At 62.4% G+C, this 27,568-nt stretch overlaps 1 protein-coding gene across 1 annotated transcript in view; it reads left to right on the plus strand.

Annotated features, from left to right (window-relative positions):
- The first annotated feature begins 913 nt into the window (after nt 1–913).
- Nucleotides 914–27,568, plus strand: part of CASZ1 (castor zinc finger 1) — a 44,490-nt gene continuing 17,835 nt past the window's right edge. Inside the window, exons 1-2 of the mRNA XM_054579758.1 lie at nt 914–1,038; nt 1,499–1,537. Of these exons, the coding sequence (XP_054435733.1) occupies nt 990–1,038; nt 1,499–1,537 (88 nt within the window). The 5' untranslated portion in view covers nt 914–989. The remainder of the gene's footprint in view (nt 1,039–1,498; nt 1,538–27,568) is intronic.

Consider the following 27,568-nt stretch of genomic DNA (forward strand, 5'->3'; position numbering starts at 1 on the left):
GGTGGGGAGGGAGCCAGGAAATCCAAGCGGCAGAAGCCCGGGGGTCCCCCGCGTTCCTGAAGTTTGGAGCCTGCGAGCTGCGTGAGGCCAACACGCGTGTTTCCCAACACACCCAGCCCCGCCGCCCCGGAGTCTTTTCTTCCAACTAAAAAAGCAACTCCACCAACAATGTGTGGTTCGGGTACGAGAGGGAAACAAAACCCCTGGTACCTCGGCACCCGGGGGCCGCGGGGAGCGCGAGAGCGCGCGACATAGCGGCGCGACCCCACGGCACTCACACCTGCGCCCCGCCCGCGCGGAAAAGTTTGCGCGGCTACGCACGCCGCGAGCTCTGGGCCGGTCGGCGCCCGGGAGTCGGTCCGCGCGCTGCTGTCATCGTCGAGTCGCGCTCGGGAGGCCGGCGCGCAGAAGGGAGCGTCCGAGCGCGCGCCCGCCCGCCCGCTGGCATCCTGCCGGAGTTAGTGCAGGGGCACGCACCTCGGCCACCGAGCCGCCCCCTTCCCCTGCGCCGAATCCCGCCTCCCTGCCCCCGAAGTCTGAGGTTTGGGGAATCACTGAGCCAATAAGGCCGGCCGCCCGAGCCGGTGCTCTGAAGCCTCGCGCGCACGCGAGGGAGCCGGCGCGTGTGAGGGAGGGAGCGAGCGCAGGGCGCGGGCGCGCGTGAGGGAGCGGGCGCGGCGCGGGCGAGCGCGGGCGAGCGCGAGCCCATTCACTCCGGCCTCCGGCTGGCGGGCGCGCGCGCGCGGGCGGGCCGAGCTCTGCTCTTTCACCTGCCGGGGCGGCGCGGGCCGGACCCGGAGGAGGCGGCGCCCCAGCCGCCCTGCCAATCACCTCGGCGCCTGGCAGCGCCCCCGGCCGCTCCCGCCCACCCGCTCCCTCCTGCCAAACTGTTACCCTGAGTGTTACCGTCAGGAGCAATGACATCAGGGCTTTAAAACAACTTGTTATTCGGGGAGTAATCAGTTGCAATTAGGCATTAATTAAGTATTATGAAAGTTGATTATTTAAGTGAATTCGGCTTTCGACTCTCCGACTATGGTGAGTACCCGAGTGGGGCGGGGGAGGGCCGGGGGCGCGCCGCGGGGCTCCGACCCCCGCGCGGGGCGGGGGGCGCGGGCGGGGCGGGGGTGGCGGGAGCCCGGCCGGGAGGGAGGGCTGGCGGGCGGGGGCGCCCCTCGGCCTCGCGGGCCGGCCGGGCCCCCCGACCCGGGCCGCGTCTATAAATAGTTTCTCTTTTAGTTTAATAAACTCGAGAGCAGAGCGGAGCTGCTCTGCGTGTGCAATGCCGGAGCGTGAGAGCGAGAGGGGAGGGAGGGAAAGTTTCGCTCTCCCTCCCCGGGCCCCCTTCGCATTTCTCCCCCAGTCCCGGGGACTTGTCCGCCCCTCGATGGGGGGCGCGGCGAGCGGAGGGGGCGGAGGGGGTGTGGAGCGGGGAGCGCTGCGAGAGACTAAACAGATTTTTTTCCCTTCCCTCTTCTTTTTTCGGCGATCTCCGAAGAGTTTGGGACCAAGGAGAGGAGAATGGATCTTGGTACAGGTACCGGCCGGTGGGAACCGGGGGAGGTTCTTTCACTTTTCTTTCGGTTCTTTTACGGAAGTTATTATTTTTAGCCCAATGAGGTAGCAGCTGGGCGGGGGGCGGGGGCTGGCCCGAAGAGGGTCCGGTGCCGCCGCGCTTCTCGCCCTGGTTTCTGGATTGCGAGGCTTCGGAGGACATTATTGTTATTATTTGTTACTTGCTTAGTGACTATGACTAATTTGATGCTTGTCATTATGAAAGAACGGAGGGTAGAAGGAGCTGGGGGGCACCCAGAGAGAGGATTTAGGGGGTTTTTGTGGTGGTTTTTGTTCTCCATGTTTTTTGAATGACTCCGTGTGTTTTCTGTGTTTTTTAATCCCTGCAAAGATCTCTGTGTGCCTGGCTGTGGGGTGTGTGTTTTTATTTTTTTAGTGGGGGGTGGTTTAGTTTTTGAAAGCAGCGTCCTGTTGGGAAAGGTGGTTAGTCTGGTTTCGGGGCGACTGTCTCAAGGTAAAGGAATTTAATTTATTTGGGACAAGGCAGTGTCGGATGATCAAGCTGCTTATTATGGCTAATGAGTATTTTTCACCTGAGAATCCGTGGGATGAGGCGGCTGTTATCAGTTCAAAGTGCTGGGCCCAGGACTCTCTCCCATCCCCCCTTCTAGCCCCCACCCTGCGAGGGGGTAGACCAACCAAACTGCTACCTTTGGACATTTGGGTTTGGCGGGGGGCTCATACGGCGCCTAGGCCAGGGTTCCAGGTAGCATGGTGCTGGCCTGGGCCAGAGTTCATCCCAAGATTTGGGTGTCTTATTGGTTTCAATCTAATTTTATTCAATACGTCTTCTCTCTTCCTGTCTGGGGTTCCAGCCGAAGTCCGGACTGAGATTTGCCGGAGCTCCTCTGGCTGTCCGCTAGCGCTGTCTGTTGAAACCGAATTCTGACCAGGACCCTCAGGTCCTAGGCTGGCAAAAGCAGCTGGCTTCTTCTAAAATGTTTTTAAAAGAAGTCAGCCATAAACAGGCTGATAATTCATTGAGACTGATCTCTGAACCCTTCTGTTCCATTGATAGAAGGATGATAAGTGGCAGTGGTGGCTATTAGAGTTGCTGTTTACCATGGGCCCAAGTTCACAGCATTGTCCCCAGGGACCCATGAGCTGACATTTTGACCTTCTGAGGTCAAAGGGGAGGGGGCAGAGAAGACAGGAAGACAGCACTGGGGGGCTCAGGGTGGGAGACCTGGTGGCTGGCTCTGGGAAAGCCATGTTTGAGCAGGGGAAGGGGTTGTTCACAAAGTGTGAAGACTGCGTCCAGCCAGATGTGATCTGGGCATATCTGATGTGGAGGTCCTGGGACCTTTGTGCCCAGGAAGGGTGTAACACCCCCTGCTGGGCAAAGCGGTGAAGGTGTCTAAGGCCTCTGCTGCTGCCCTGCCCCTCCCTGCCCCTCCCTGCCCTCCACTCCCACAGAGAAGCAGCCCGCCCCCACCTCTAATCAGGTGTCTCATCACCTCCCTCTCAGGCCCCACCCCCTTTCTTCGGAAATGGGGCCCCCGCCCATCCCTACAAGAAGCACACCTTACAGAAGGGCCAGGTACTGCACCACCCTCTACCGGAGGCAGGCCACGCCTCTGCCTGTGGGCGGGCACAGGGGACCCTGGCATTACTCAGCTGGAAGGCGGGGCCCTCTTTGGGTTCCGCCTTCTAACCTGGGTGCCAACTGGAGCTGGCACCCATCCTCCTGCCCTGCGCCAGCCAGTCCCTCCCCGCACGACTGCAGAGCCCTCCTGTAGGGTGTCCCGACCAGGGAGTGGGCCTCCTGGGCTTGTGAGTGGCAGGACCTCTTGTAGCATCCCTCCTGGGCCTTACGAAGACTCGCTTCTCCAGCACTCCAGGGACAGGCTTTGGAAACTTTTCCTAGAAGCTGTAAGGGCCCCTGAGGTCAGCCGGTCCCTCCCGGAGCCGGAGCCGGAGCAGGGCACTCCCAGCAGGACCCAAGCCTGGACTCTGGCCACTCAGTGAGGGGAGGTCCAGAGTGTCAAAGTTCTGACTGTTTCTGGGAGGAGTCATCTCGTGATACCATCTCAGACTTTTCTTTGAACTTGAAAGTTTCACTTAATCTCAGAACTTCAGAAGAAAAACACTTTTCCCCTCTTCACTAAAAAAGGGAAGCAGGTGGGAACTCTGAGATCCCCTCTGAGCCGTCTCTGGCTAACTCCTTGGGCGTCTTCCCTCCACCTCAGGAACATACTCCTGGACGCAGCTGGGGCCGGGGGCGTCATTTGTGGCCAGAGCTCGTTGCTGGTGTGGCGAGGGGCTGTCCTCCTGGGGGGGGGGGCGGGGGCTCTGGGCAGCTGCCACTCAGGGCCCCTCTAGCACAGTGGAAGGCTGGAGGCACAGGCCCCAAAAGGCTGTCAACACCAGGGACCCCATAAGTATTGGATCATGAGTTAACATTGCCACCAGCCTGGGACAGGTCTAGGTCCTGAAGTGCTCCAGTTGTAAGTAATTCAGCAGTGGGAGAACCAAGGCCTCTCAGGAGGGGACAGCAGGATCTCAAGACCCTCGGGGGCCATGTGGGTCCCTTTTCCCCCACCATAGTTCAGCCAAGGGCTGGATCAATCTGGACGTCTTTAGCAATAAAAAATGCCGATGTCGTCCTAATTCACCAGGCCCCGAGATGACAGCAAATTTACATTTTTTAATTAAACTAGCAGCCAGTTTTTATGAGAGGGGGTTGGGTTATGCAAATCAAATGGTTGTGTACGGAAGATTAGGAGAGTTTGGGAATAAATTCCACAAATGCTAATAAAAAAAAGGAAAGAGAAAGAGAGGGAGGGAGGGAAGAGAGAGAGGAAGAGAGGAGGACATAGTTCCATTAGGCCCTTTTAGAGTGATTTCCCTGGGGGAGGGCGCCGGGAGGGGGAGGAGAGGCAGGAGGAAGCTTTCAGACCCAGGTAAATCCGTCCTGCAGTTGGGAAGCTCCCCAGGATGAGGCCCACTCGCCGATTCCTAGGTCCTGGGCAAAACTGGAGGCCAGGTGACAGTGGCTGTGAAATAGCAGTAAAGCTTGGGAAAAGAACTTGCCCTTGATTTTCTGGGATCTGGTTATAATTGCTCCACTCTCCCTAAGGGGAAGCTGAGAAGGAGGGGAGGGGCTGTTCAGTTAGGGGAGCCGTCAGAGGATTCAGGGTAGGCTCCGTCGGGGAAAGGGCCGCATGGGCAAGTTCTCAGAGATGGGCAGGCCGCAGGGGGCGCCGGCGCGGGGCTGCACGGCCACGTGGCGCCGTGTCTGCAGCAGCCATGTTGTTGGGGCGAGGTGGCGGGAAGAACAGGTGCGGCTCCCCGAGGTGGGCCCGCTGCCTTTGCCCTGGACTAAGCTCTGCTGGGACGCCAGGCCACGTCCCCCTGCACCGCACACGGATCCCCTGTTGCGTCCTGGCCCTCGCCTCAGCTGAGGAGGAGGCCAGGAAGGATGGGGTCGTGGGAGCTGAGCCAGGTTGGCGCGGCAGCTTGCCTCTTGGAGTGGAATTTCCTAGTAGCCGTGTGCTTCGAGGGCACACGGGCTCGAGGTGGGAGAAGAAAGGCTGTGGGCTTCTTCCAGGGGGTATCTGATCCCAGGGGGCGAAGAATGTGGTCTTCCTGGGCTGCCTCTGTGTGTGCTGCTGCTCAGGCCCCTGCTGCCGGGAGCAGCGGCCCACCTCCAGGTCCCCAGGACTCCTGTGAGCCTCCCGTTCAAGGCCAGCACCCTGCCAGGGGCCGAGGCTTCTAGAAACCCTGCTGGCTCTGGTTACGCCTTAGACCCGGTGTGCAGTGGGGACTGGGGAGGCTCTTACGCTGTTTCTGGAAGGAGAGATTCCATGCCAGGTTTGGAGCAGATCAGGTTGCCCTCGATCTGCCGTCCTCAAGCCTTTGCTTGGCCGGATCCACCGTCTCGACCAGTCTAAGCTGGAGCCAATCCCTGCAGTGAAGTTGGGCACTGGTTTTGCCAGTCTGCTGCAGGGGGTAGGTGCTTCAGTACCATCTCGGCAAGAAGGAGCAGTCAGAGCCAAGGACAGAATGGGCGCTCTTGGAAACAGCAAGTTTCCTGGTACCGTTCGAACAGAGGCTGGCTGTCATGTTTGGAGGGACTTGAGCATCAGGTGACATTTCAGGCCTCTGGCTCTCCCACTCCTAACTTGATTTCACCAGGAGGATTCAATGGGGCAGTCTTGCGAGAGGTGTTGAGTGGCCGAGGCGAGAGGCACATCCTTTGGACCTTTTCTCTGGAAGGAGAAGTCTGAGATAGGCAGCTCTGGGCTGTGGCACGGCCCCTGCACAGCCCGGCCTGAGCCCGGAGCAAACCGCATCGGAGCAAACCGCAAGATGAAAGGCCTGGCGTTCCCTCCGACAGGGGGCCGAGGCCGCGCAGGCAGGTCTGGAAGGATCCCTAGGGCCCCGCCCCAGGCCCTTTCTCCCTGTAGGGACCAGCCAGGGAACCCCCATTCCCTCCCCTCTCCAAGAAGGGCTCTGGGGCCACGGGGAGACCTCTGCCAGCCTCACTGTCAGTCCCAGGCCCTCCCATCCCCCCCGGCCAGGGAGTCTGGCTGAGTTGCAGCTTGGGTTTTTATGATGGAAAAATAAAATAAATGGAGGCACCTTTCGAAGGCTGAGTCACAGCAGCAGCATCTCCTCATTAAAGCTGCTGCCCTGGCTCCAGTCCCCTGCCAGGAGATTGGGCGGAGCCCGGGGAGGCGCGGCGCCCTGACTCCTCCTCTTCCTAGACCCTGCCAGGTTCCCAACGCCCTGGACCCTGCCCTGGACCCTTCCGTCAGCCTCCGCTGGCTGGCCCGCCGTTCCTAGGAGGGCCGGGCTATTTCTCCCACCCCACCTTCACCCACCCCCACCAAGGCTTCCGCTTTAACGCTGCCCTCCCTGCCACTAGTTTTAAACCTTGACTGCCCTGGCTGTGGCCACTCCTCCTCCCCTTCCTCCTGCACCTCTCCCTCCTGCTCGCCCTCCTGCTCCCCCCCCCTCATCTTCAGGGGGAAGGAAGTTGCTCTGTAGTAATTACAGCCTGTGGGTCCCCAAGGCAAGCAGCAGCTGTTCCGGGATAGCTGGGCCAGGGTACAGCAGGAGGAGGAAGGAGCTAGGGAGGAGGAGGAGGAGGGGGAGGAAGAAGAGGAGTGCTGGTGGCCCGAGTGTGCAGAGGAGAGGGGCCTGCTTCACTTGGATTGGCCGTGAAAGGAGGCAGCCCTGGGTGGTCCAGCGTTCGGCCCCCTCGCTGCCCGACTGCAGCAGAGCATCCTCACACCCCAGACTCATCAGGACGTTTCATCCCCTTTGGGGAGAGAGACCCCATTCCGGTAGTGAGGTCTGCCGCTCAGCCAGCGTTTGGGAACACCTCCGCAGGAGCTGCGGAAATGAAGACCACCTGGTGGAGGGAGACACGTGTGTTCATCTGTCACGCCGGGCAGAGGAGCACGGGGCAGTGGGCCCGAGGAGTGCTGGGAAGGAATGGCCTTTGACCCCGTGAAGGATGGGCAGCACTGGGACCAGCAGAGACCGGCAGATGGTGTTCCAGGGACCACCCACGCCTCCCAGGCTCCCAGCGGGCTGCCCGCTCCCTTGTCCTGTGCTCCTCACCTGCCCTGAGAGCGTAACTCCTGCTTCCTGTCGTGCGGCCCCAGTTTTCCGTTCTTACCGAGCAGCCGCCCGCTCCGTAAAGCCCGGCGCTCCTGCCCACCTTTCCCGCGCCCACCCCTGTGCAGCCTCACAGCCAGCTGGCCCTGGAAAAGCAGAGTCTGGTGGGGGACCTGCTCCTCTGAGGAGCTGGTCATGCCCGTGACATTGGTGTGTCAGGGCAGCGCTCAGACTTCCGTACCCTGGGCCCGGGGGGCCAAGACCAGGAACCCTGCTCTCCTCTGTTACTGTTCATAATAGCGACCAGTAGAGTTAGCTCCGTGTCGACGTCTCCCAGGGCTGGGTACAGAGCTGGTCTTGCGCCTTCCCACAGCCAGCACTGGTGGAACTGGTTGATCGATGTGCCTCTTCGCGATGAAGTGCCTCGTCCCCCCGACTTCTTAGTGGGGGCAGAAGGAGGCAGGCAGGAAACCTGGGCCGGTTCCCTTGGGACCTGGGTTTTAGCCCCTCGAGAACTTTCCACAGCCTGCTGCCCAGGAAGAAGTGGGGCTGGGGTTAGGGATGGCATGAAGGGGGCAAGGGGGCATAGAGATAAAGACAGACGTCGAACGGTTGGATGTGGACCCCAAACTATCTACTAACCATAGCTGCAGCCTGGGGCCGGGAAGGCCTGGGCTGTAAGGTCAGTCTTGGCATGTGAAGCCTGTCGCCCACGGGAGGCAGGAGGGCAGCACGCAGTGGGTGGTCTGGACTCCCCTCTCCCTCTTCCCTTGTCCAGCTGCCTCTCCCCCCAAGCAGACTTCACTGGAGCACGGATGTTCCTCTCAAGGTCCTGCGTCTGGACCCAGGACCCCTCCAGCTAGGAAGACCCCTAGCTGGCCATGTGAGGAAGTGCCACCTCACATGGCCAGAGCAGGGCCCCCCGGGCGTGGTGCTTGGGCTTCTCCTGAGCGGGCCATGGGTCTGTTCGCGAAGCTCCCACAGGCTGCCTTCTGAGGCTCTTGTGAGCACCACAGGCTCTTGGCCACCGGGACCCTTCCTAACGAATGTCGAATGTCGAGAGTGCTGGCTCCGCAGAGGGCGCTGCCTGGCTCCGGGGGCGGGGGCGGAGCCAGGGAACGGACAAGTCCTGTGGCTCCAAAGACCAGGGGCTCGCAGAGGGAACCTTCCTGAACTGAGCTTTGGCCCGTGTTGGCCTTTTTCTTCAGGGCTTTCTCCATGAACTAAGGGCAGGGAGGGAAGGTGCTGTGTGAGAACAGGAGATGCTCTAGGTCCCGGGGCTCCAGTGCAGTGGGAAAGCAAGAGGCACCCAGGAAGCCAGCAGGGAGAGAATTCTGAAACTTTAGGCCCTTCTTCTTGACTGATTTTCAGCTCCCTCTAGTTCAGGGTCTCCCTCCCTGCCATCCCCTCAGCCCAGGAGCCCAAGGCCACCACCAGCCTGGAGGGCTGCCTGGGGGCCAGGGGAGCCTGGGGGGAAGGATGGGCCAGGTGCCCTCTGCCCAGCAGGGGGCGCCCCACTGTACCTGCCCCAGTTCTGTGGATGGGGCCGCTGGTCCTGGGTCTGGTCCAAGCCTTTGGGCCATGGGGCGGGGGGAGGGAAGCCTACCTTCCCCACCCCCAGAGGTTCCTTGGCTGAGTTTGTTTTGCCAGGGTGACCTGTTTAATCATCTCATTTTCTGGTGGCCGTTTATTCCTCGTTTCCACGGTTACGGCCCCATTAAGGGGAGAAGCAATAAGGCAGCGAGTCAAACAGGTAATAAAAACATTAAAGCCCATGTGCACAGAGGGAGGGCGGGCAGTGGGAAGGGGCTCGGTGAGGTGAGGCGGCCTGGAGAGGCCGCCGGGCCTCGCCCTCCGGAGGCCACCGAGAGGGCTCCTGGCGGCCGTCTGAGGACCCTCCCCAGCCCTGCTTCCGGGATGGCCCTTTGGGGGCCAAGACTCAGAACTCCCGCAGGACTGTCCCCAGCCCTTGGTCCCCTGGCAACAGGCTGTGAGCTGGGAAGTGAAACAGGAAGGAGAAAAGTGAGAGTGACAAAAGCCTCCCCCAGGACGCTGGCCTGCCGCCGGGTGACCTGTGTGCGGGCCCCACCTCACTCTCACTTGGTGGGGGAGGGGGTGGTTTCTGACATTGTTTTGAGCTCTAGAACTTTTTTCCTGCCAACTTTATCAGAAAGCATATTTGTGGTGAGTGTCGCTAACAGGACCAGTCTGGTGAGTAAATACTCATGCGGACAGCCTTGCGACCTTGAGGGGAAGCATGGCCGGGGGCTGGGGACGCGCAGGCGGAGCCGGCCCAGGGGCCAGGTGGCCCCTGGGCTTAGCGAGGCCTTCCCGGGATGGGGCGAGGGAGCCCAGGCGCTGGGTTCGTCCCCAGCCGCTGGGTTCGTCCCCAGCCGCGTGGTCTGTCACCAGCTTGAGTGACACTTCTCTGGGGCTGGGTTGTGTGACTTTCTCATTGATGGGCTGGGCCAAAGGCATCGCTGGCAGGTTCTCCCGTGGGCCCCGTGGAGACGCTGCCCTCCTTTCCTCTCAGAAATGGAAGCCAAAAGGAGCGTCAGCCTCTTGCCAGCCCCTCTGAGCCCAGGGACCCGCGCCTCCCTCCCAGGGTCCTCTCTCTGGGGGCCTCCTGAGTGTCTCGGCACCTCTGCTGGGCCCTCAGAGCCGACAGCTGGTCGGACAGGGTCCGTGGGGCTGACCAGAGGGGAGAGGAGGAGGCTGAGTCCTCTGTTAGCCAGGAAGGCACAGTGGGGGCCAGATTGGAGTGGCAGTGCCTTGGGACCCCGGGCCAGCCTGTCCCTCAGTGGCTCGGAGGGAAGGGCAGAGGTCCCCTCGGGGGCCCCCTTGGTGAGGCGCCGGCTGGCTCCTTCTCCGGTGCTCCAATGCTTTGCAAACTCACAGAGGTCTGCGTTTCCAATTCTTCATTTCAAAGTCACTTTCTGACTAGAGAGGGAGAAAGAGAGGAAGGTCTGGGAAATGGGGGAAACCCTTTGGCTGGGAAACGTGTCTTGGGAATGGGCCTAGATGAGTTAATATTCTGATCAAACAATTAAAAATAGAAAATGCTCCCGCGGCACCAGCTGCTGAGGCTTTTCAACAACTGTCACCAGTAAGTTCACGGGCAGGTGGTGCTGGAAAGGAGTTTTTCCACGAACAGCAAATATCAGAGATTGCAGTGTACCCCCGACTTCCCTCCCAGGGCCCAGGACAGGTGCTTAGGGGCCCTGGCTCTCCTTGCACTGCCCTCCGGGGCCTGCAGCCGGGGGTCTGTGCAGCTTCAGGACCGCCCCGCCCCCCAGGGCCCGGCCGGCGCGGTGAAGTCATCGCCAGATGCCTTGGTAATTGCTTTAAGAATCTAACTTAAACTAAGATGAAAACTTAAATTCCTGGGCGAGGAGTAATTTTCCATCCAATAGTAAATTAATGAAAGGATTATACCAGGGGCCTGGCTAGGCAGCCGTGCTCATCTGATAGGTCCAAGTGACTCAGTCAAAACAGCTCCAGACCGGGGACTCCCCAAAATCTCAGGCCAGGCCCCATTGCTGGCTCCTTTGGGGCTCCACCGTGGCCTGCTGAGTTGGCAGGACATGTTCCATGTGTGCTCAGGGTCCCTCTCAGTGGCGGGGACCGGCTTTTTGGGAGCGGCTCACACGGCATCCGTCGCAGGCACGGGGGGCGGGGGCGGGGAGCCCTGTGTCGTCAGTGCGCCCAGGAGGCGGATCCCTGCTCCTGAAAGCCAAGAAGCAGGAGCTTTGGGAGCAGCTTCCAACTGCCACACCACGCAGCCAGCGATGCGGTGGCCAGCCACCCTGGTTTGCCCAGGACTGGAAAGGCCCCTCGGGTCAGCCATCCTGTAACCAGCCCCTTCCACACCCCAGTCTTTGAGGCAGGAGGGTGGATGCCCTCCCTCAGGGTCCCCGGCGCCCAACGCCTCTGGAGCTACAGTCGCCTCTGTCCAGTCAGGGCTACTTACAACTGGCTCCCCTGGAAACCGCCCAGCTCTTACCCAGGCATGTGCTGTGGGCTGCTGTGTTCCACGCAGTGCGTGTGAACCCCCGTGGGCATGCTCACCCGCCTCCGCAGGCCCAATGGGGCCTGCCTGAAAATGTCTGCAGGGCACAGGAAGGACGTGCAGCTGCGACCCCACCTCCTCCTCACCCCCTGCCCCGAGCCCCCTTCCCCCGCAGAGAGGACACGGTACCCCCTGCAGATTTGCGACAACAGAGCCCCACACGTTTACCCAGGGCCTGCCGGCTGAGAGATTCAGCGTGTGCCGGGTCTCACACCCTGGTTCTCCCCATCAGTTCCCTTGGAGAAAGACACGGGGCGTGGTCCTGTTTCATAGGCAGGGAGACAGGAGGCCCATAGACATTGACAGGGTTTGTTCCCAGATGCAGGGAAGCAGGTGCGGAGTTGGGCTCCCTTCCCGCGGGGAAGAGGGGCCTCCCCAGGACCATTCCGATGCCCGGTCCAAGTCTCCGGGCCCCTGTGTATCCAGCCTGAGCATGCAGACACCTCCCTGGGTCTTCCCTGCAAGATAGAACTCAGTCGCTAGTGCAAATGCATTTGGAGCTTTTTGGAGGAAGCCCCCTCTGAAGACCTGAGAGGGGGGGCGCTCCTTTCTGTGTGCAGGGAGGGGCGAAGGGGCGTCGGAAACCTCTGATTCGTCCCTGGTGAAGTGGAAGTGAACGGGCCAGGCGTGGGACTCTTCAGTGAGAGGTCTAAGTGAGTGTGTGCTTGAGGAGGCAGCTCTGCAGATGCATGTGTGCACACATGTTTCTGTGTAGCATGGAAGGTGCAGGAAGGGAAGATCAGGACGTTGCCGCTGGCTCTCTTGGAGACCCTTGCAGCTCAGCTCACCCCTGGCCCTCGTAGCTGCGAGAAGGGATGGGCTGCCTTGGGAACTGCACAGGACCCACACGCAGCTCGGCAGACAGCTGTCCGTGCACGGGGGTTGGGGCTGGGGGCTGCATTTGGTGTTTTGAGTGTGCGCAGGTGTGACCTGAGTGAAGACCCGGCTCTTCTTGGTGGTGACCACACTGTGCTTTCAGGAGTGGGGACAACCAGGTGTTCCTGAGAAGGCTTGAGCTGCTTCAGTGGCCTATTCCGCCGTGCCGCCCCACACCTACCCCCGCCCCAGAGGCAGGAATTATGGGACAGTAGGACTGAGAATTCCTAGTCTAAACAACCCAGCAAAGCGTGCTCGGAGAGAGAGCCAAGCCAGAGCCACAGATGGTGTGATCCGGGACTGTAACTGGAAGGATGGTGGCTTTGAATGTTACATGTCATGTGGCAGTTGCTGTTTAGGCAGACAGATTGGTGAATTCCAGGCCACGGGGATCTGAGCGGGGGCCCTCCTTTATTTATCTTCTCTTGCCCCCAGCGTCGGGGACCGGAGGCAGACTAGACAGAAAGGACAGGCAGCCCTGGAAAGACAGACAGAAGGAGCAGGGGGCAGGCAGTCAGCCGGGGAGCCCCTGGCCCTCCAAGCATACCATCCTCAGCCGAGGTCACAGGTCGATGCCAGGGTCACATGGGTCCCTTTCCCTGATAGGAAAAGGGTCACTTTGGGGCTCCCAGGAGGCCTCAGAAGGATGGCCAATGGAGCTCCTCCCTCAGGACGCCAGGGCAGGGCCAAGAGCCCAGGGAAGGGACAGGGATGTTTTCTGTTTCCAGGTCCCTTGGGGGCCCAGGGGCAGATTGAGACAGGCTCCTTGCAGGGAAGGTGTTAACAAACAGCAGGTGATTAAACATGACAAGCGGTGACATTTCTGTGCAGGGTTCTCAGTCCCGGCAATGCCAGGAATGAAGCTATAAACCCTGACATTTTGTGTTATGCACTGAGAGGGCTTTAATAGACCTCTCCTCGTCTTCCCCAGTCAACTTCCCTTTCCCTTCTTCACCTCCCCGCCCCCACTGCGCCCACTGCCCCCTGCAAAGCCGCTGCCTCCCCACTCAGCCCGGCCTCCAGCAGCCTTTCTGGGCCCTCAGATCCCGGTGGCTCCGCAGGTCTCTGGCCTCTGCCTCCCTGTGGCCTCAGAGCTGCTTCCCTCAGAGCCGCTTCCCTGCGTGGCCAGGTGCACGGCTCCCCTCTCCCTGTTCTTTGATCTTTCCTGTGGCCCCTCCTCTCCATCCCAACCCCCCCCCACCCCCGCCCCGTCCTTCACTCCCTCACCTCCTTTTTTTGGGTCCTGATCTCACAGCCTCACCCGCTGCTGCGGCTGTCCCAGTTGTCTGCAGTGGCAGGTGGCTGTCCCTGTGCCCTCTTTGTGTTACTAACATTTTCAGACAGAGTTGATAGCGGGCGTGGGGAGGTTGTGGGGCTTGGGATGGTATTTTCCCCCTCTTTTTTTTCAATTTCCTTTTCTCCTTTTTGGGACGGAGACAGGAGGTGGGGAGAGCGTTGCACGGCACTGCAAACAGTTGCTGGATTTATTCAGAAAGGGCCTGGCTGCTGCCAGTTGTTCCTCTGCCGGAGCAACGCCGGGACAACTGGGGCCTCTTTTGTTCTCCTGGCGGAGCCCTGCGAAGGGCATTTGGAGGTGAGCGTGCAGCTCGAAGAGGGTCAGGGACCCAGGAGACGGGGCTTCGGCCCAGGAGTCCCCACCCTCGCAGACAGGAGACGTCCCGGAGCTCCACTGAGTCAGGCCACACACCCCGGCCCCAGGCTTCCCCTAATGAACTTGAGAAGCACTTAGTTTTCTGTCCTCCTTCCGTAAATATTTATTGAGTCGGACGCTGTGCTGAGACGGGGGCCCGCCCCACAGATCCTACAGCCTAGTGCGATGGAGGGGGCATTAAACAAGTTGTTGCAGAAGTGCTACCACGCAGCGCAGGGAGTGGTGGGTGTGTGGAGGGAGGAGGGGGCCCTGCAGAGTGTGGTCATCTCAGAGAGCTTCCCGGAGGAGGCGGAATTTCCCCTGGGACCTCTGATGGATGCACGGGAGGGAAGGGCCACCCGCCCTGAGTTGAAGAGGCAGGTGTTCCCTGCTCCCACAAGTGCCGGCTGGCAGGGCAGAGATGGGTGGCAAGTTGTGCCTCCTCCCCATGGCCATGCCCCGTAGGACTCTGGGTAACTGGCCCAGAACGTGCTCTCCCAGCCGCCCTTCTACCAGCTTAAGCCATCTGTGCCCAGAATGGCGGGTCGGGGCAGAGCAGGGGTGCAGCCCGGCCCTGCCCCAGGGGCCCGAAGAGCGACTGGGAAGTCAGTAAGTGCCACCAAGGACTGGGTCTGTGCCTGCCTTTTCTGTCACCTTGTCCCCTCTGCTGATGACTTATTGAAGAGGGGGCAGGAGAGAGGATGGGGACCCGCCCGGAGGAGAACGTGGCTGGGATGTCGTGTGCCTGCAGCCACCCTCCCTGCCTGGTGCATCAGCCCGGGGCGTGGCCTCCAGGAGGCCTCCCACTGTGCCCTCAGGGGCGTGCAGCACCCCCTGCTGCTGCTGTGGCTTCCCCACTGGACCCCGGACTCCCTGACCCCTGAAACCTTGGGTCTCTAGGGTGAATGGGGCAGTGTTAGCAGGTGCTGGGGATGTATCCGACAAATCATTGGCCCAAGAGGAGGACTTTCATTAGCCTTGAGAGCAGAACCGGCGAAGAGCCTGCAGACCGGACCCTGGGCCACTGGTGTCCGCGAGAACAGGCTCCGGAGGTGCAGGCTCAGCTTCCTCGCCCGACCCCAGAGCTGGCCTCGCATCCCAATGTCCTTCAGCCAGAGCGATGGGGCAGCCGCAAGGCCCAGAAGCCATACCCAGGACACCCTACCTCCATACCAGCCCTCTGAGAAGGGGGACTGGGTCGGCTTCTCGTCCCCTTAAACGACCTGGGGCAGTTTTTAGCCTTAACTTCCCTTCCCCACCCCAACCTTGGTCTTGCCTTTCTTCCAGACTTGGCCTGGGTCCCATCACACTACCCCTTGTCATCCACTTCGCAGAGCCCAGTGAAGACCCCATGAAGGACCCAGGCACTCAGCCCTCCCAGGCACTTGGCAGCCGGGACGGAGGGGCAGTGCCAAGAGGGGAAGGGGGGGAGTCCCAGAGACAGGACTTGGCCCTCTGCCCCGGTAGATCCGGAGCCAGGTTTTACTATAATCCCTACATCCTGTTCCAGATCCTTTATCAGCTGGTGCCCAGGTTGGGCTGGACCCTGTGGTGACACTCGGGGCTGTAGCATGGAAAACCTGAAGTGGAGCTTCCGGAGTGGGGGTTGGGGGCTGCGAGGACCAGGCAGGTGGACGGGGCAGAGAGGGGAGCCAGCATGAGCACAGGATGTGGACAGAGCCCAGGCCCACTGCCCACCGGACCCAGGCCGGGGGTGGAGGGGCAGCTGTCGCAGGCTGGGAACCGGGAGGGGGGGTGTGAGAAGAGGCCCCCCGAGAACACCAGGGTCTGCGGGAGGGGCAGGGAGCTCCACTGCCTGATAGTGCCATCGAAACAGCGGGCGCTCGTGTCCCTGTGATAGCAACCAGGGCTCCAGCCCGGAAACAGCAGGCAGGGGACCCCGGGTGACGTCGGCTCTAGGGGTCTTTGCTGACCAGGGCCGAAGTCCAAAGCCAGAAGGGACCTGCCCTGCTGGGAGCTCTGCTAACTGAGGGGGCTGAGGAGAGGGCCCTGGAGAACTGTGTGCCCCGGGTTTGGGCTGCCCGGGCCAGGCTCTCTCGGGGCCCCTTAGCCAGAAGGCAAGACCCCAGAAACGGCTGTGCCTCCCGCCGGGGTGGCCGGCCCTATCAGCCCGGCCCAGCTCCACAGTCCCCACGTGAATCCGGGGGAAAGTTGGGGGCAGAGTGTACCCCTCCGGGACCTCAACCCCTTCAGCCCAAGAAGCAGTGGTGGCGGAGAAGGAGGGGAAACATGCAGGCCAGGGACACTGTGGAGCAGAAGCCAGGGGCGGGCGAGCTGGCGGCGGGCGGGCGGGCGGGCGTCTGTCCTGCCAGGGGCCCGGGCTGGCTGTGCAGACAGCCTCTTTTCTATATGGAAATGAAGAATTTAGGCTAATGGAGCTCAACCATCTCTAATTTTGCGATGGCAGGAGGATTTTGATTGAAAGTAATTAAGCAAGCTAGCTGTAAAATTAATTAAAGCAAAAGGGGGGGATTTTTTATTGGATTGGATAGCGATATAGCGTCTGTCAGGCGGGGGACGGATGGGGGTGACCTGAATCCTCTGCCCTCCCCCCTCCCACTCGGGACGTTTATGTCACTTTAATCTCCTTACAGCGGCTGCTGTGCATTTGTTTGAAATAATCAAGGAAATATGGTCAGAAATTGTCAGCTTTCAGATCTAATTTACCTGACGGCCCCCGCGCGAGCCGGCACGGCCAAGGGAGTGAGCGCGCGTGAGCGGGTGGGGGAGCCGGAGTGGGCGCAGAGGGCGCTGGGCTCTGCAGGCCCCGCCCCAGGCCGCGGCCCCTCCAAGGGCTGGGAAGGTACTTCCCCAGGCGGGTGGGTGCCTCCTGAAACAGCCCCCCCGCCCTGCCCCGTCCTACCCACCTGCTGCCTCCCCCGCTCGCTGTAACCAGCTTTGGGTTTAGGGACGACAGGATCAGGGAGGTGACGGTAATTCCTTGCTCCAGATGGCTGACAACTGCTAAACCCCTCCGCCAGGGGTTTAGAGACTTTAAAAATACTCCTGAGTGAGTCCCCTCGTGTCCTCATAGTTGCCCTCAGCGAGGGGACTATGGAGATGGGCCGTAAGGAGGGCGGCTTAGCCGCTCATCCGTAGTGCCCCCGTGCCACATGCTGCCAGCCCCGCTTCTCCCCTGGGGCTGCCTTGGGGGTCTCCTCTCTCCCAGGCCTTTCCCCTAATCCCAGGATGGCGCTCGCCCTGACCCCCCTTCATGGCACCCCTCCCAAATCCCCACAGGAGGAAGGCTGCTCCATGGGCCCCTCACACGATCGCCCGCCTGCTTGTCCCGCCCGTTTCTCAGGGGCAGAGCAGGCCGCAGAGAGCCAGACCACCTGGGCTTCCCTCGCAGAGTTAAGGGGCCCTTGCCCAGGCTGACCAGAGCAAGGTGTGGGGCCCATCCCGCAGAGAACTCTCGTGGGACCCGGGGCTGGTAGGCCCTGGAGCAGCCTCCAGAGGCTGCCGGGAGTTCCCCTGTAGAACATGAACCTGCAGCAGTTGGATCTGCTGGTCAGGAGAGGGCCCAGGGGAGATCTGGGTCCCTGGATCTGCCTGGGTCCAACGAGTGAGGGAGCGGGTGGCCTGGGCTTGCGACAAGCCTCTCACCCCCTCAGCCCTCAGACCCCGTCCAGCTCGAAAGGCCTGCGCCGGCGTAGGACAGCCTTTGCCGTGGAAGCTGCCACCCTGGGGAGCTCTTTGCCGAGCTCCTTGCCGTGCCCCTGGGGCAGGGGAGAAGGTTGAGGGTTCTAGAAACAGAGCAAATCAGGCTGCCTGTTCCCAGTTTGCCCAGTGCAGCATGTACCTGTTAGAAGGCCTCTGTCCCTACCGGCCCTCTGCACAGCCGCCGTGCCTCCCGCCAGCCCTTCTCCTGACCCTGGTGTGCCGTCCGTGCGCTCCCCCCCTCCCCCCCTCCCGCCTGTCCCCCGCCCGCTGTGGCACTGGGTGACTCGGTCAGCTTCCTCTGGCGGCAAGGGGGTTTGAGTGCCGGCCGTTCCTTCCAGCCGGGCTCCCAAGCAAAGCTGCGGTAGCATTGCCTGCCTCCTTGGTGATCTGTCTTCCTCAACCCTCCAGTCTTTCTTCACGGATCGCTCGTCTTGGGGTAGGGGGTAGAGCCCCAAAGAGCTGTGCCCAGAAGAGAAGGGAGGAAAGCTGCTGGTTCCTAATCGCATCTTCAGGGCAAAGTCCTTCAGGCCCAGAACCCAGGTGGCACTGAGGCCCCTGGGGCTCTGTGTTCCCCTCGCTGGCTGTGTCTGCAGGGGCCTCGGTGAGAGGCAGTGGCGTGGCCAGGCACCATGGAGCCCAGCCAGGGCCAGACCGCCTGCCCCTTGTGCCCGCCAGGTGCCCAGGAGACACAAGGTTAGAAAGCACCTCTGGCCTCAGCCCAGCCCCTCACCTCCAGGTGTGGTTCGCAGCTGCACATCAGCCCCTGAGGCCGTCACAGGGGAGCCAGCACGCTAGCCGGTGCCAGGGACCCCACGGGGCTGCTTGCCCTGGGCCAGGGGCTCACTTTTGGGCATGATGCTCGTCTGGGCTGCCACAGGCCGGTGCCGAGGTGGGCAGAGGCTCTGGCAGGTTGGCGCACTACGGCCCAGGGAGACGGAGAAGGTCGGGGAGGCAGAGAGTGCTCTCAGGGTCCTCCTGGCGTCCGCAGCCCGACCCTCTGCTCTGCCTCGTGGGAATAAGTTGAGTTGGGGACACTGTCCTGAAAAAACACTTCAGAAATTAGTGTGTGGTGGCGAGGAGAGAGGGCACTTTGATTCGACAATGGCTCTGCTTAGACAAGGGCAGGCACGGGCAGCGGGCAGCTGAGGGCGGCAAAACCAGCCGTGGCTCTGGGGGTCAGAAGGTCAAAGGACAGCCATGGGATGCCACCCCCTCCCCCAACATAGCCTGTGACAGACCGGGGCCCAGGGAGAGAGGAGAAGGGCAAGGACAGTATGGGGGGCTGGTGCTGCCAGGGCCAGCCCAGCAGTCTCTGGGGGTCTACCGCCTGACTGGCAGGAGGTAACACACGTGCACCGTGGCCACCGGGGGTTCCTGCTGTCCCTCCTTCCCCAGCCCCTGAGGTGGGCCGGCCCCCTCCAGGTAGAGCCCCTCCTCTGTCTGTGACCCCTCCCAGGCTCTCTGCCAGCCCCCACCCCCACCCCAGCCACCCAGCCCAGTGTCAGCTTGGATGCAGGTGGAACCTGGGCAGGGGAGGCAGGGGGCTGACTGGCTGGGCCTGCCCGCCCCAGGGGTGTCCTGACCTTAGGCCAGCCCCCCGCAGGCCCATCGCCCTGAGGACCTTTGCAGATGAGGACCCCCCCCACTGGGGCCCCCCTCCCCGGCCCAGCCAGCCAGGTGCTTCCTCCCTTCACATGGGGCCTGGCTAGGCCAGCTGGTCTCCCCTCCCAGAGGGTGGAGGGAAAGGCCTTCTCCAAGGCCTCACGCAGGCGGAGGAGGGGCAGGGGCTTCAGCAGGGCCCAGGGGTGCATGCTGCCCGCCCGGCCACAGGAGCGGGCCAGGCGCCTGGCGCAGGGGGACAGAAGGCCGGAGTGGCCTGGCCCAGCCCCAACAGTCACTGACGGCAGGGTCTGACAATGCCGCAGGGCCGTCCTACCTGACGCCTCCCCCAGCCAGGTGAGCACTGGAGTTGGCTGGATGTGACCGAGGCACCCGGCTCCCGGAAGTGCCTGGGGCCAGGCAGGGCTGGGGCACCGCAGAGCTTCTGCCGCGGCAGGTGGGTTCCCCATGGGCGCCAGACCCTGCTCCGCACTGTGCCCACCCGCGGCCCCGATGCACTCCCCGGGCCCTCGTGCCCTCCCTCCAGCCTGGCCCTAGTTTCTCACCCGTTAGGCCTGAAGTCTCCCTGGCCCCGCGCTGGCCCTGCGCTGGCCCCGTCCTCCGTCCCCCCTGGCTTCACAGTCGCATTTTGCTGCCAGCGCAGGGCACTGAAAAACTGCTGGCACTGCCAAAAACCCTGTGTGCGCTATGACTCCCCAAACATCCCTTTATTTTTATTGTTCTGTTAATTACTGTTTAAACTTTAATAAGTCACTTCGTCAGGAGGGGGGACCTGCCGTGAGCTTTTCTGTGCAAACACGGGCCCGGGAGTGACTCGGGTGTAATATAACCCTTTATGCGATGTGGGAATGTTTAGATTGTAACAGAAACTTGTTATTTTAATGACAGTTGGGGGGGTGGGGTCTGAGCACTGAGGACAAGGCCGGTAGGCACAGCCGAGTCCCCGCAGGAGGCTGCACGGTGGGGCTGGGGCGGCCGGGCCCCAGCAGGGTGCCCCGTTCCCGCTGCTGCCAGGCCCCTGGGAGGTCGTGGGGCCCTTCCTGGGCTGCCCACAGCTGGGCCCAGCCCAGCGGAGGGATGCCTCCGGAGAGGTGCTCGGGCCGGGATGGCCTAGGCCGGTGAGGCCCGATGAGAAAGTTGGCATTGGACAGCTGGGGGAGGCAGGAGGGCCCAGGGCTGCCGGACGCCCTGGGCCAAGGCAGGGCCGTGTGAGGCTGGCCTCTCCCTGACCACAGGAGCCCCTGGGCGGGAGGAAAAGCAGCCCTTCCCGCTCCGGAGCCGGGGACCCTGCTCACCGCTGCCGTCCAGTCGGGGGGCAGGCACCGTGCACTCGCCGCATGGCTCGGCCAGACGCGCCACCCACGTCACCCCTGCGGCGCCCCGCTCACCCGAGAACACTGGGGGCTGGGGCAGAAACAGAACTTGCTCTCAGGGGCAAGCTTTAAGGGGGCTGAGTGTCTAATGTCGCTGTGTGTTATTTGGAAGCGGCCAGAGTCCACGTGCCTGAGTGTGGTCTTGGAGGCCCAGACATGGTCCCACAGTAGCAGGTTGGGGAGGCTCCGGGAACTCAGATCCTCCCTCTCAGGCTCCTCCTCCAGCCCCCTGTCAGGAGGAGACGCAAGGGGAGAGGGATGTAGAGGCAAAGGCTGTCCCCAAGCCTGGGCACAGGCCACTCATCCTCTTTCTCACAAGGCCTGGCTCCGTCTGGGGGACTCCGGGGCTTGGGGCCAGGGTACGGGGGATGGTGGCCGGGCCACGCCCTCTGGTTCCGGTTACCCCCCACACACACACCCAGAGGCCTTCCCGCCCCGATCTGCTTCCAGAGCGACAACTGGAAGGGGAGCCTTTCCCCTGCAGGGACCTCAGGGCACCTGGGCCTGGTTTCCAACTTTGTCTGCACCCGGTCCCTCTGTCTGTCCATCCATGCACAGAGCCGAGCTTCTGCTCTGTGCCAGCACGGGGTTGGGGGGAGGGGGGTAGAAACGGAGAGCCCACGCCTGGTAGCGTTAGCAAAGGGGCGTGAGGGGGCACGGCCGAGGCTGTCCAGCCCCTGCCTGCCGCCGGGGCGCTGCCAGCGAGCCAAGGCGAGGACCCTTGCGCCGGCTTGTCTGCTCTCCGCTCTCCCTCCGCAGCCACCTCCCGCAAGGGCTCCCCCTGCCTGCCTCCTGCTTGCCAGGGCCCGAGGTTCAGGCCCGGCTCCCTGGCGCAGGAGGCGAGAGCCCCCCAGATGGCAGCAGCGTGGGCCACGAATCGCTGAGGTTTTCCTTTTCCGAGCAGCGCGTTTCCCTAAATTGTCTTTGACTGCGTGCATGGGTAATGAAAGTTTATGCCCTTGTTAGAAGGACAGGCGGCCAGTTCCAGTTAGAACTGGGGCTGTCTCCCTGCCAGCCCCCGCGGCCCCCACCCCAGCCGGGGAGAGCGTGCGCGTGCGCCCACACGCCGCCCCCCCCCACCACCCCGGTGGGTAAGAGGGCCGTTAGGGGAAGGGAGAGGGGACGGAAAAAAAAGAAAAAAAAACATTCCATATTTGTGTAAGTTGCTTTAAAAGCATTTTATCATGTCATAAAAAAGGGAAAGTACTCTCAGAAATTGATCCTCTCCGCCAGCCCATTGGACAGAAGGACGTTGGGATGTTAATGGCCATCCTGCTCCAGGGTGGCTTATTAAAAAATTTATACATAAATGCTTAAAATTGCATAAATTATTTAAAAAAAACCAACAAAGTAAGCAATTTGAATTCCCTCTTTTCCTCCCCTTCGCCCGGTCCCGCTTCAGCGTCCCCCCTTTCCCAGCCCCTCACGTGGCCCCCACCCCGTCCCAGGACGTCCCCTCCTGGGCGCCACCCCTCCTCTGCACAGCCCGCCGCACCCCCGGCCCCGTCCGCCCTGCCCTCCTCCTCGGGGTTCCCCTGCCTCACCCACAAATTAACGCAACGGCCGGCCCACTACCAAACACTCACATGCACACGCACTAATAAAAACACCACTAATAATGCCCCAAATCGCGAAATTAAATATTAAGGCCGGAGGAGGCAGACGTGGAGCGGGGCTGCCGCCACCGTCGCCGAACTTGGAGCTGATGAGTGTGTCTCTCGCAGGCGTGGAATGTCACCCACACATCCTGGAGACTGGAGTGGGGAGTTTTATGATGGTTTTTCATTGATTTGTTTCCCCAGCGCAGCTGCCGACCTCTATTGAGGGACAAACATAATCAGCACTGACGCAAATTAGATGGTTATTCGTTTTGAAAATTGACAGAAAAACAATAAAAAAGATGAAATGCTCCCAAATCAATAGATATAATGAAATTCAAATAATCCGAGAGATGAGGTCTCCATGGCAACTGATAATGTGGAAAAGAAAACAATTTAATAAAGGACAGACACACTTTGAAAACAGATTGGGCCCGGGGAGGGGGGCGGGCGGGCGGGCGGGGGCTGGAGCTCGGCTGGCGAGTGAAGGATCACTGTCCGTCCCAAGGACACCCACCATCATTAAGCGAGGCTTTCGGCCCCAGAAAGTGCAGATTCAGGTTTTAATACACAAAATTATTTCAGGAGCAGTGAATCGGAAAGTCGTTTGTAATGACCTTCCTGAGAGGCCCGGGCGCGGGGCATGTTGGAGGCTGGGCGGCCTGGCCGGCTGAGTTATGGCATATTTGTGTTTTTATAGTGCGGAGGGGAGGGGGTGGGGGGGAGGGGGAGAGAAGGTTAAACAGTATTTACAGCTCAGTTGTTTTCAGAGAGGAAAGAGAAATAGAGTTCACGGGAGATGCAGCGGGCATGCGGCGGGTGAGCCAGGGAGGCCTCCGGGGCAAGGTGGGGGAGGCAGTGGGCCCGGGGGTCCTCCACCCTCGGGCTGCCTTGCCTTGCCTTGGGGACCCAGAAGGGATGCCGGGAGAGGCCGCGGGGGGCTCTCGAGTGGCCTCCCCACTCCGGCTCCCGGCGGGGTCTGCCGTCTGCTGAGCCTGGGCCCCGCCGGGGGTGAGGCGGGAGCCGGTGGACAGGCTGCTGCGGGCGCCCGCCTCTCCTCGGCCCTCCGGAGTTCTCCGCGCCGCGGCGGCGGCTCCTTTGGACCGGACTGCCCTTGTTGAGTCCTGGGCGGTGTCCAGGGTGCGTCCAGCCGTGGGCAGGTGCACGAGGCCTGGGAGGAAAGCACACCCACCGCAGCGGCCTGCAGCCAGTGGCCCCCTGCCCCTCCCGGGCTCCGTCTCCCCTGCCGAGTGGTCGCCTTGGGCACACAGAAGGGGAAAGCTGGGTCCCTTTGGGCTTGGCAGAGGCAGGGGCCACGGAGAGGCACAGGGACCGGGCAGGGCAGCTTTGGCCCTGTGAGCCAGTCTCTGGGGAGACCCCTCCCTGGGCTGGGCCCCTCCTTCGGGCTGCAGGAGCCGCGTCTGTGCTCCGTCACGGCGTCCACAGGCAGCGTGTCCGGTTTCCGGGCGGCTGTGTGTGTGCACGTGTGTTATAATATGAGCGTACGCATGCAGAGGCGCCTGAGTGTGTGCACGCGCGCCCAGCCCCTGTGTGCGCCAGGCATGTGTTAAATCTCCCCTGGGTGGCAACTCTTTTTTCTCCCCTTCCTGTTGGGCTGTGACCTGGGGGAGATTGATAGGCAGCCTGCGCGGTGGATGCTAACAGCTCCCCTGATTTATAGAGTTACTTACGCTAAGTGAGGCCACTTAGACGCGTCTGGATAGTAAACCTTTTAACTGGACTAAAAAATCATAATAAATAAATAAACAAAGGGGGGCAAGTAGGGCCCAGCAGCACCCCACCCCCAGCGTGGAGCTGTTGGGGACCAGGGGTCCTGACTGAGAGCCCTGGGAGGCAGTGGCCACGCCTGCCATCCGTGAAAGATGGGCGGCCCTCCTGTTCTGAGCCGGGCGTGGGATTGGGCCCAAGAGGGAAGGATGCCCTCCCGCGGGGGGCAGGTCCTGTCTACGGGAGGGGTCCGCCACCGGAGGAGGTAGAGGAGGAGCTGTTAGGATGGAGACGGGCTGCGTGCTGGGCGCAGGACAGAAGAGGCGGGAGGGACGGTGGAGCCGCCCAGAGAGCTTGCGGGGACATGGGGGGCGAAGCCGAAGTCTCCAGGAACCCTCCCGTGCCATCCACACTCTGCTCCTGTGGCATCTACACTCGTCACCGCAAGCATTTCGCGCTTCGAGACGTGAACGTCTGCCCCTCGTCTCCGAGGAAGAGTCCATGCTGCGGTGACGGATCAGTCTGTCTTGCCCGCATCGCACCCTCAGGCCCCGGCCCAGGGCCTGGCCTGTGGAAGGCGTTCAGAGAGAGTGTTCTGGGACCATAGGCACAGCACCCACACGCCGGGGCGGCGGCCTGTCGCGTTCAGGCTCTTGGGGGCGGCAGGGCGGAGGCTCTGACGTTGCTGCCGCTAGAGTGGGAGGCTGTGGGGGGTCTGGGGGATCTCAGACCGTGACCTCGGATGGCTGGGTCCAGCGTGGCAGTCGGCTCCAGCACTAACGCCGGGCGACCATGGACAGTCACCACCCTCGCTGGACTCTGCTTCTTTACGTGGAAACGAGGCCGGGACAGCGGCCATGTGGGGTGGTTGGGGGAGCGCTGAGGTGGCACTGTCCCTTGCACCAGGGCGGTGCCCAGAGGATGCCAGCTGCTATATCGCACCAGGGGGCGTGGGCCGGGGCCTCCGCCAGAGTCGACCCCATGGTGCCTGTGGTCCTCAAGCTGCCTGGCAGCGGGCGGGCAGGCCCTGGACCCCCCACCCCGGGGGGCGGGTGCCTGGCCCTTGCCTCGCCACCTCCTGATATACAGCGGGCGTTCGGCTGCCCAAAGGGGACACTGCATGCTTAGGAAGAAATATGTCCTCATTTTTCTTAAACACCGTTTCCACTGAGTGAAATGTTTAGAAGGGACGCGCAGGGAGAACTTTATTTCCTACCAGGGAGTTCAGAGCCACCAGGCAGAGCCCATAAAGCACCCAGAGCCTGGGAGCTGACAGGCCGCCCGGCCTCCAAACACATTACTCATGGCGGGAGGGGCAGCCTGGCCGCCCAGCCCCTGGGGACTGTCCCCCGACGAGGCAGGACAAGCAGACCCCGAGACCTGAGCCCCAGGCGCTGGAGCCTCGGTGGCCCGAGCCCAGGGCAGCGGAAGGCCTGGCCCTGACCCAGCGCCAAGGTAGGGCCGTCCACGCCCGACACCTCGTCCCCAGGGGCGAAGGCCAAGCGGCCCAGGTGCAGCCGCGGGGCCCCGCCCCCGGAACTGGCGGGAGCCCGGCCTTCCCCAGCCTTGGGGGGGAGAGATGAGATTCCTGCCAGAGCGGGCCCTTCTCCTGAGACCCTCCCTTCATTCGATTTCTGAAGCTGGCTGATTTGAATATTTATAAATATCAGTAAATTATTTATTGTAGCAATCTGCTGCACCATTTTACCCATCGCAGTTAACACTTTAGGGGGCTCCATGTTAGGGGAACTGGCGGTGGGGGTGAGGGAGAGACGGGCGCAGAGGCCTGGGACCTCCCAGAGCCCACCCAGCAGCCTTCACAGGGTGTCACGGAGGCCCTGGCACCTGGCGGAGCCCTCGCCTGCGGGAACTCCAGCGCTAGGGGACCCTCATGGCTCCAGGGTCAGCTTCCTCCCCTTTCAGATGGGACAATGACGGCATCTGCCATGCTGGCTCATCACGAGGCATCGTGGGGCAGGGCCTGAGGAGGGGCAGCGGCGGTCCAGCCTTGCTGCCCCGTTTCCCACCATGAGCAGGATCCCCTCGGCCAGAGACCAGAGCTGCCTGCGGGGGGCTTGTCGAGCTTAAAGTCCTGGGAGGGGAGGGTTGGAACTGGGGAGCCGAGGCGGGCGGCGCTGGTGGCTGGGAGGGCTGTCTGCACCCCCGCCAGCCCTCCTTCCTCTCCTCTGCTCTGCCCCCTCCCTCCCCCGGCCAGGTGAGGTTCCCTGGCCTCAGGCTCCTGTGCCCAGGTTTGGCACCGCACTGGCCTGTCGGGCCCCTCCGAGGACTCAGCCGCCTTTGCCCAGGTCCTAGCCGGGCCCTGTGCTTGGCAGGGACAGGCACCCCCTCGCCTCACAGCCCTGTGGCCCTCTCACGGCAAGGAAGCCTGCCCCGGGGCCGCGAGCGCCTGCCCGGCAGACCCCAGAGCTGGCCGTAACCACGGTGCCATGCCGCCTCCCAGCTCGCCCCCGCCGCCCCGAGCCACTGGGCCGGAGGCCGGGGGAGCCCCGGGCTCGCTGCCCATGTGCAGGCACTGGCCCCTCACAGCTGCCCCGCCCCTTACCTCCTGGGGGCGCCCTTCCCAGGCAGGCAGCACGGGAGTCCCCCCACCCCCGCCTTCCACCCTGCAGCCCAGGCTGGCCTCCCGGGCCCGTATTGTTCCCAGAGGAAGTGCCCAGTGTAAATAGAGCAGCGGGCGGCCTGGTGGTGGGAGAGAGATGAAAGGGGCGGTGACAGGGCCGGGGACGGATGGCTTCCTCCCATTGAGGCCTGGCCACGGCGTTTATATTTTAGGGAAGAAAGTCAGGGAATGTTTACATGGACGGGAGCCTGGGGTCAGACCACAAGGCGGGCAGTCTGCAGGTCCCCGGGCCCTGATGGGCAAGGGAGGGCCGAAGGGCCCCCTGGGGGCAGCGGGCAGGCAACTTGGACCTCGGCTCTGACCGCCCCCGCCCCCGCCTGCCACCCCAGCCTCGCACGTGTCCCCACTTATCCCCACTTACTGGGGAAGGCCACTCTGTGCCTTCTGCCCTGCGCCCCAGGCCCACACACCTCCTGCACGCCCACCGCGGGTACCAGCAGGAGAGTCAGAGGGAGGGCAACATCTGGAAGGCAGGTGGTCTGGGGCAGAGCAGCAGCTGGAGGGCAGGTGGAGGGGGTGTAGGTGGAGCAAAGGGGCCTGCGGGCTGGGGGTGGGCCCTGGGCGCACAGCTGCATTGCAGCTGGTGGGGGCCCAGGAGGGACCAAACCAGGCACACGGCCGGGATCGGAGAGGGTGGGCTGGGCTGGGTGGGCTGGGTGGGCCCAAGAGCCAGGAGGCTCCAGGATGGGTGGGGGCCCAGGGAGGGGGTGTCACCAGCAGCAAGTGCAGCCCTGGGAGCTTCTGCTTCCCTCTTCCTCGGGATAAATATTTATAGATTCACTTGCCGTCTGCCATACACACTTGGCTGCTTACCTCCCAGTAAAAATAGCGCAGGCTTCCCCACGCCCACCCTTCCCTTCCCCACCAGGGCAGGGGACAAAGGGGACCAGGTGAGGCCTGCTCTGTTCTCCTTGGGCCAGCTGGAGGAGACTTGGCGCCACGGAGCCTGGGCTGGCCTGGAGGTTGGGTGAGGTGTGTGATGAGGGGCCCTGCCACCGAGCTTTGAGGAGGAGCCCCGTGTCGGTGCTTGGAGATGTGGGTGCGGGCAGCACGGACTTGGAGATGCAGACCAACACGGGGAGAGTGGGCATCCGCCTTGGGCAAGGGTGGGCCCCGCAGGGCAGGGCCACGGGGCTGGGAGGGCCCGCGCGTCCAGGCCGACCCTTCCCCAAGGCTGGGCTGGGC

Source organism: Pteronotus mesoamericanus, unplaced genomic scaffold, assembly GCF_021234165.1.
Source record: "Pteronotus mesoamericanus isolate MK-2021 breed Mesoamerican mustached bat unplaced genomic scaffold, CSHL_Meso_final contig_557, whole genome shotgun sequence".
Classification (NCBI taxonomy): Eukaryota; Metazoa; Chordata; class Mammalia; order Chiroptera; family Mormoopidae; genus Pteronotus; species Pteronotus mesoamericanus.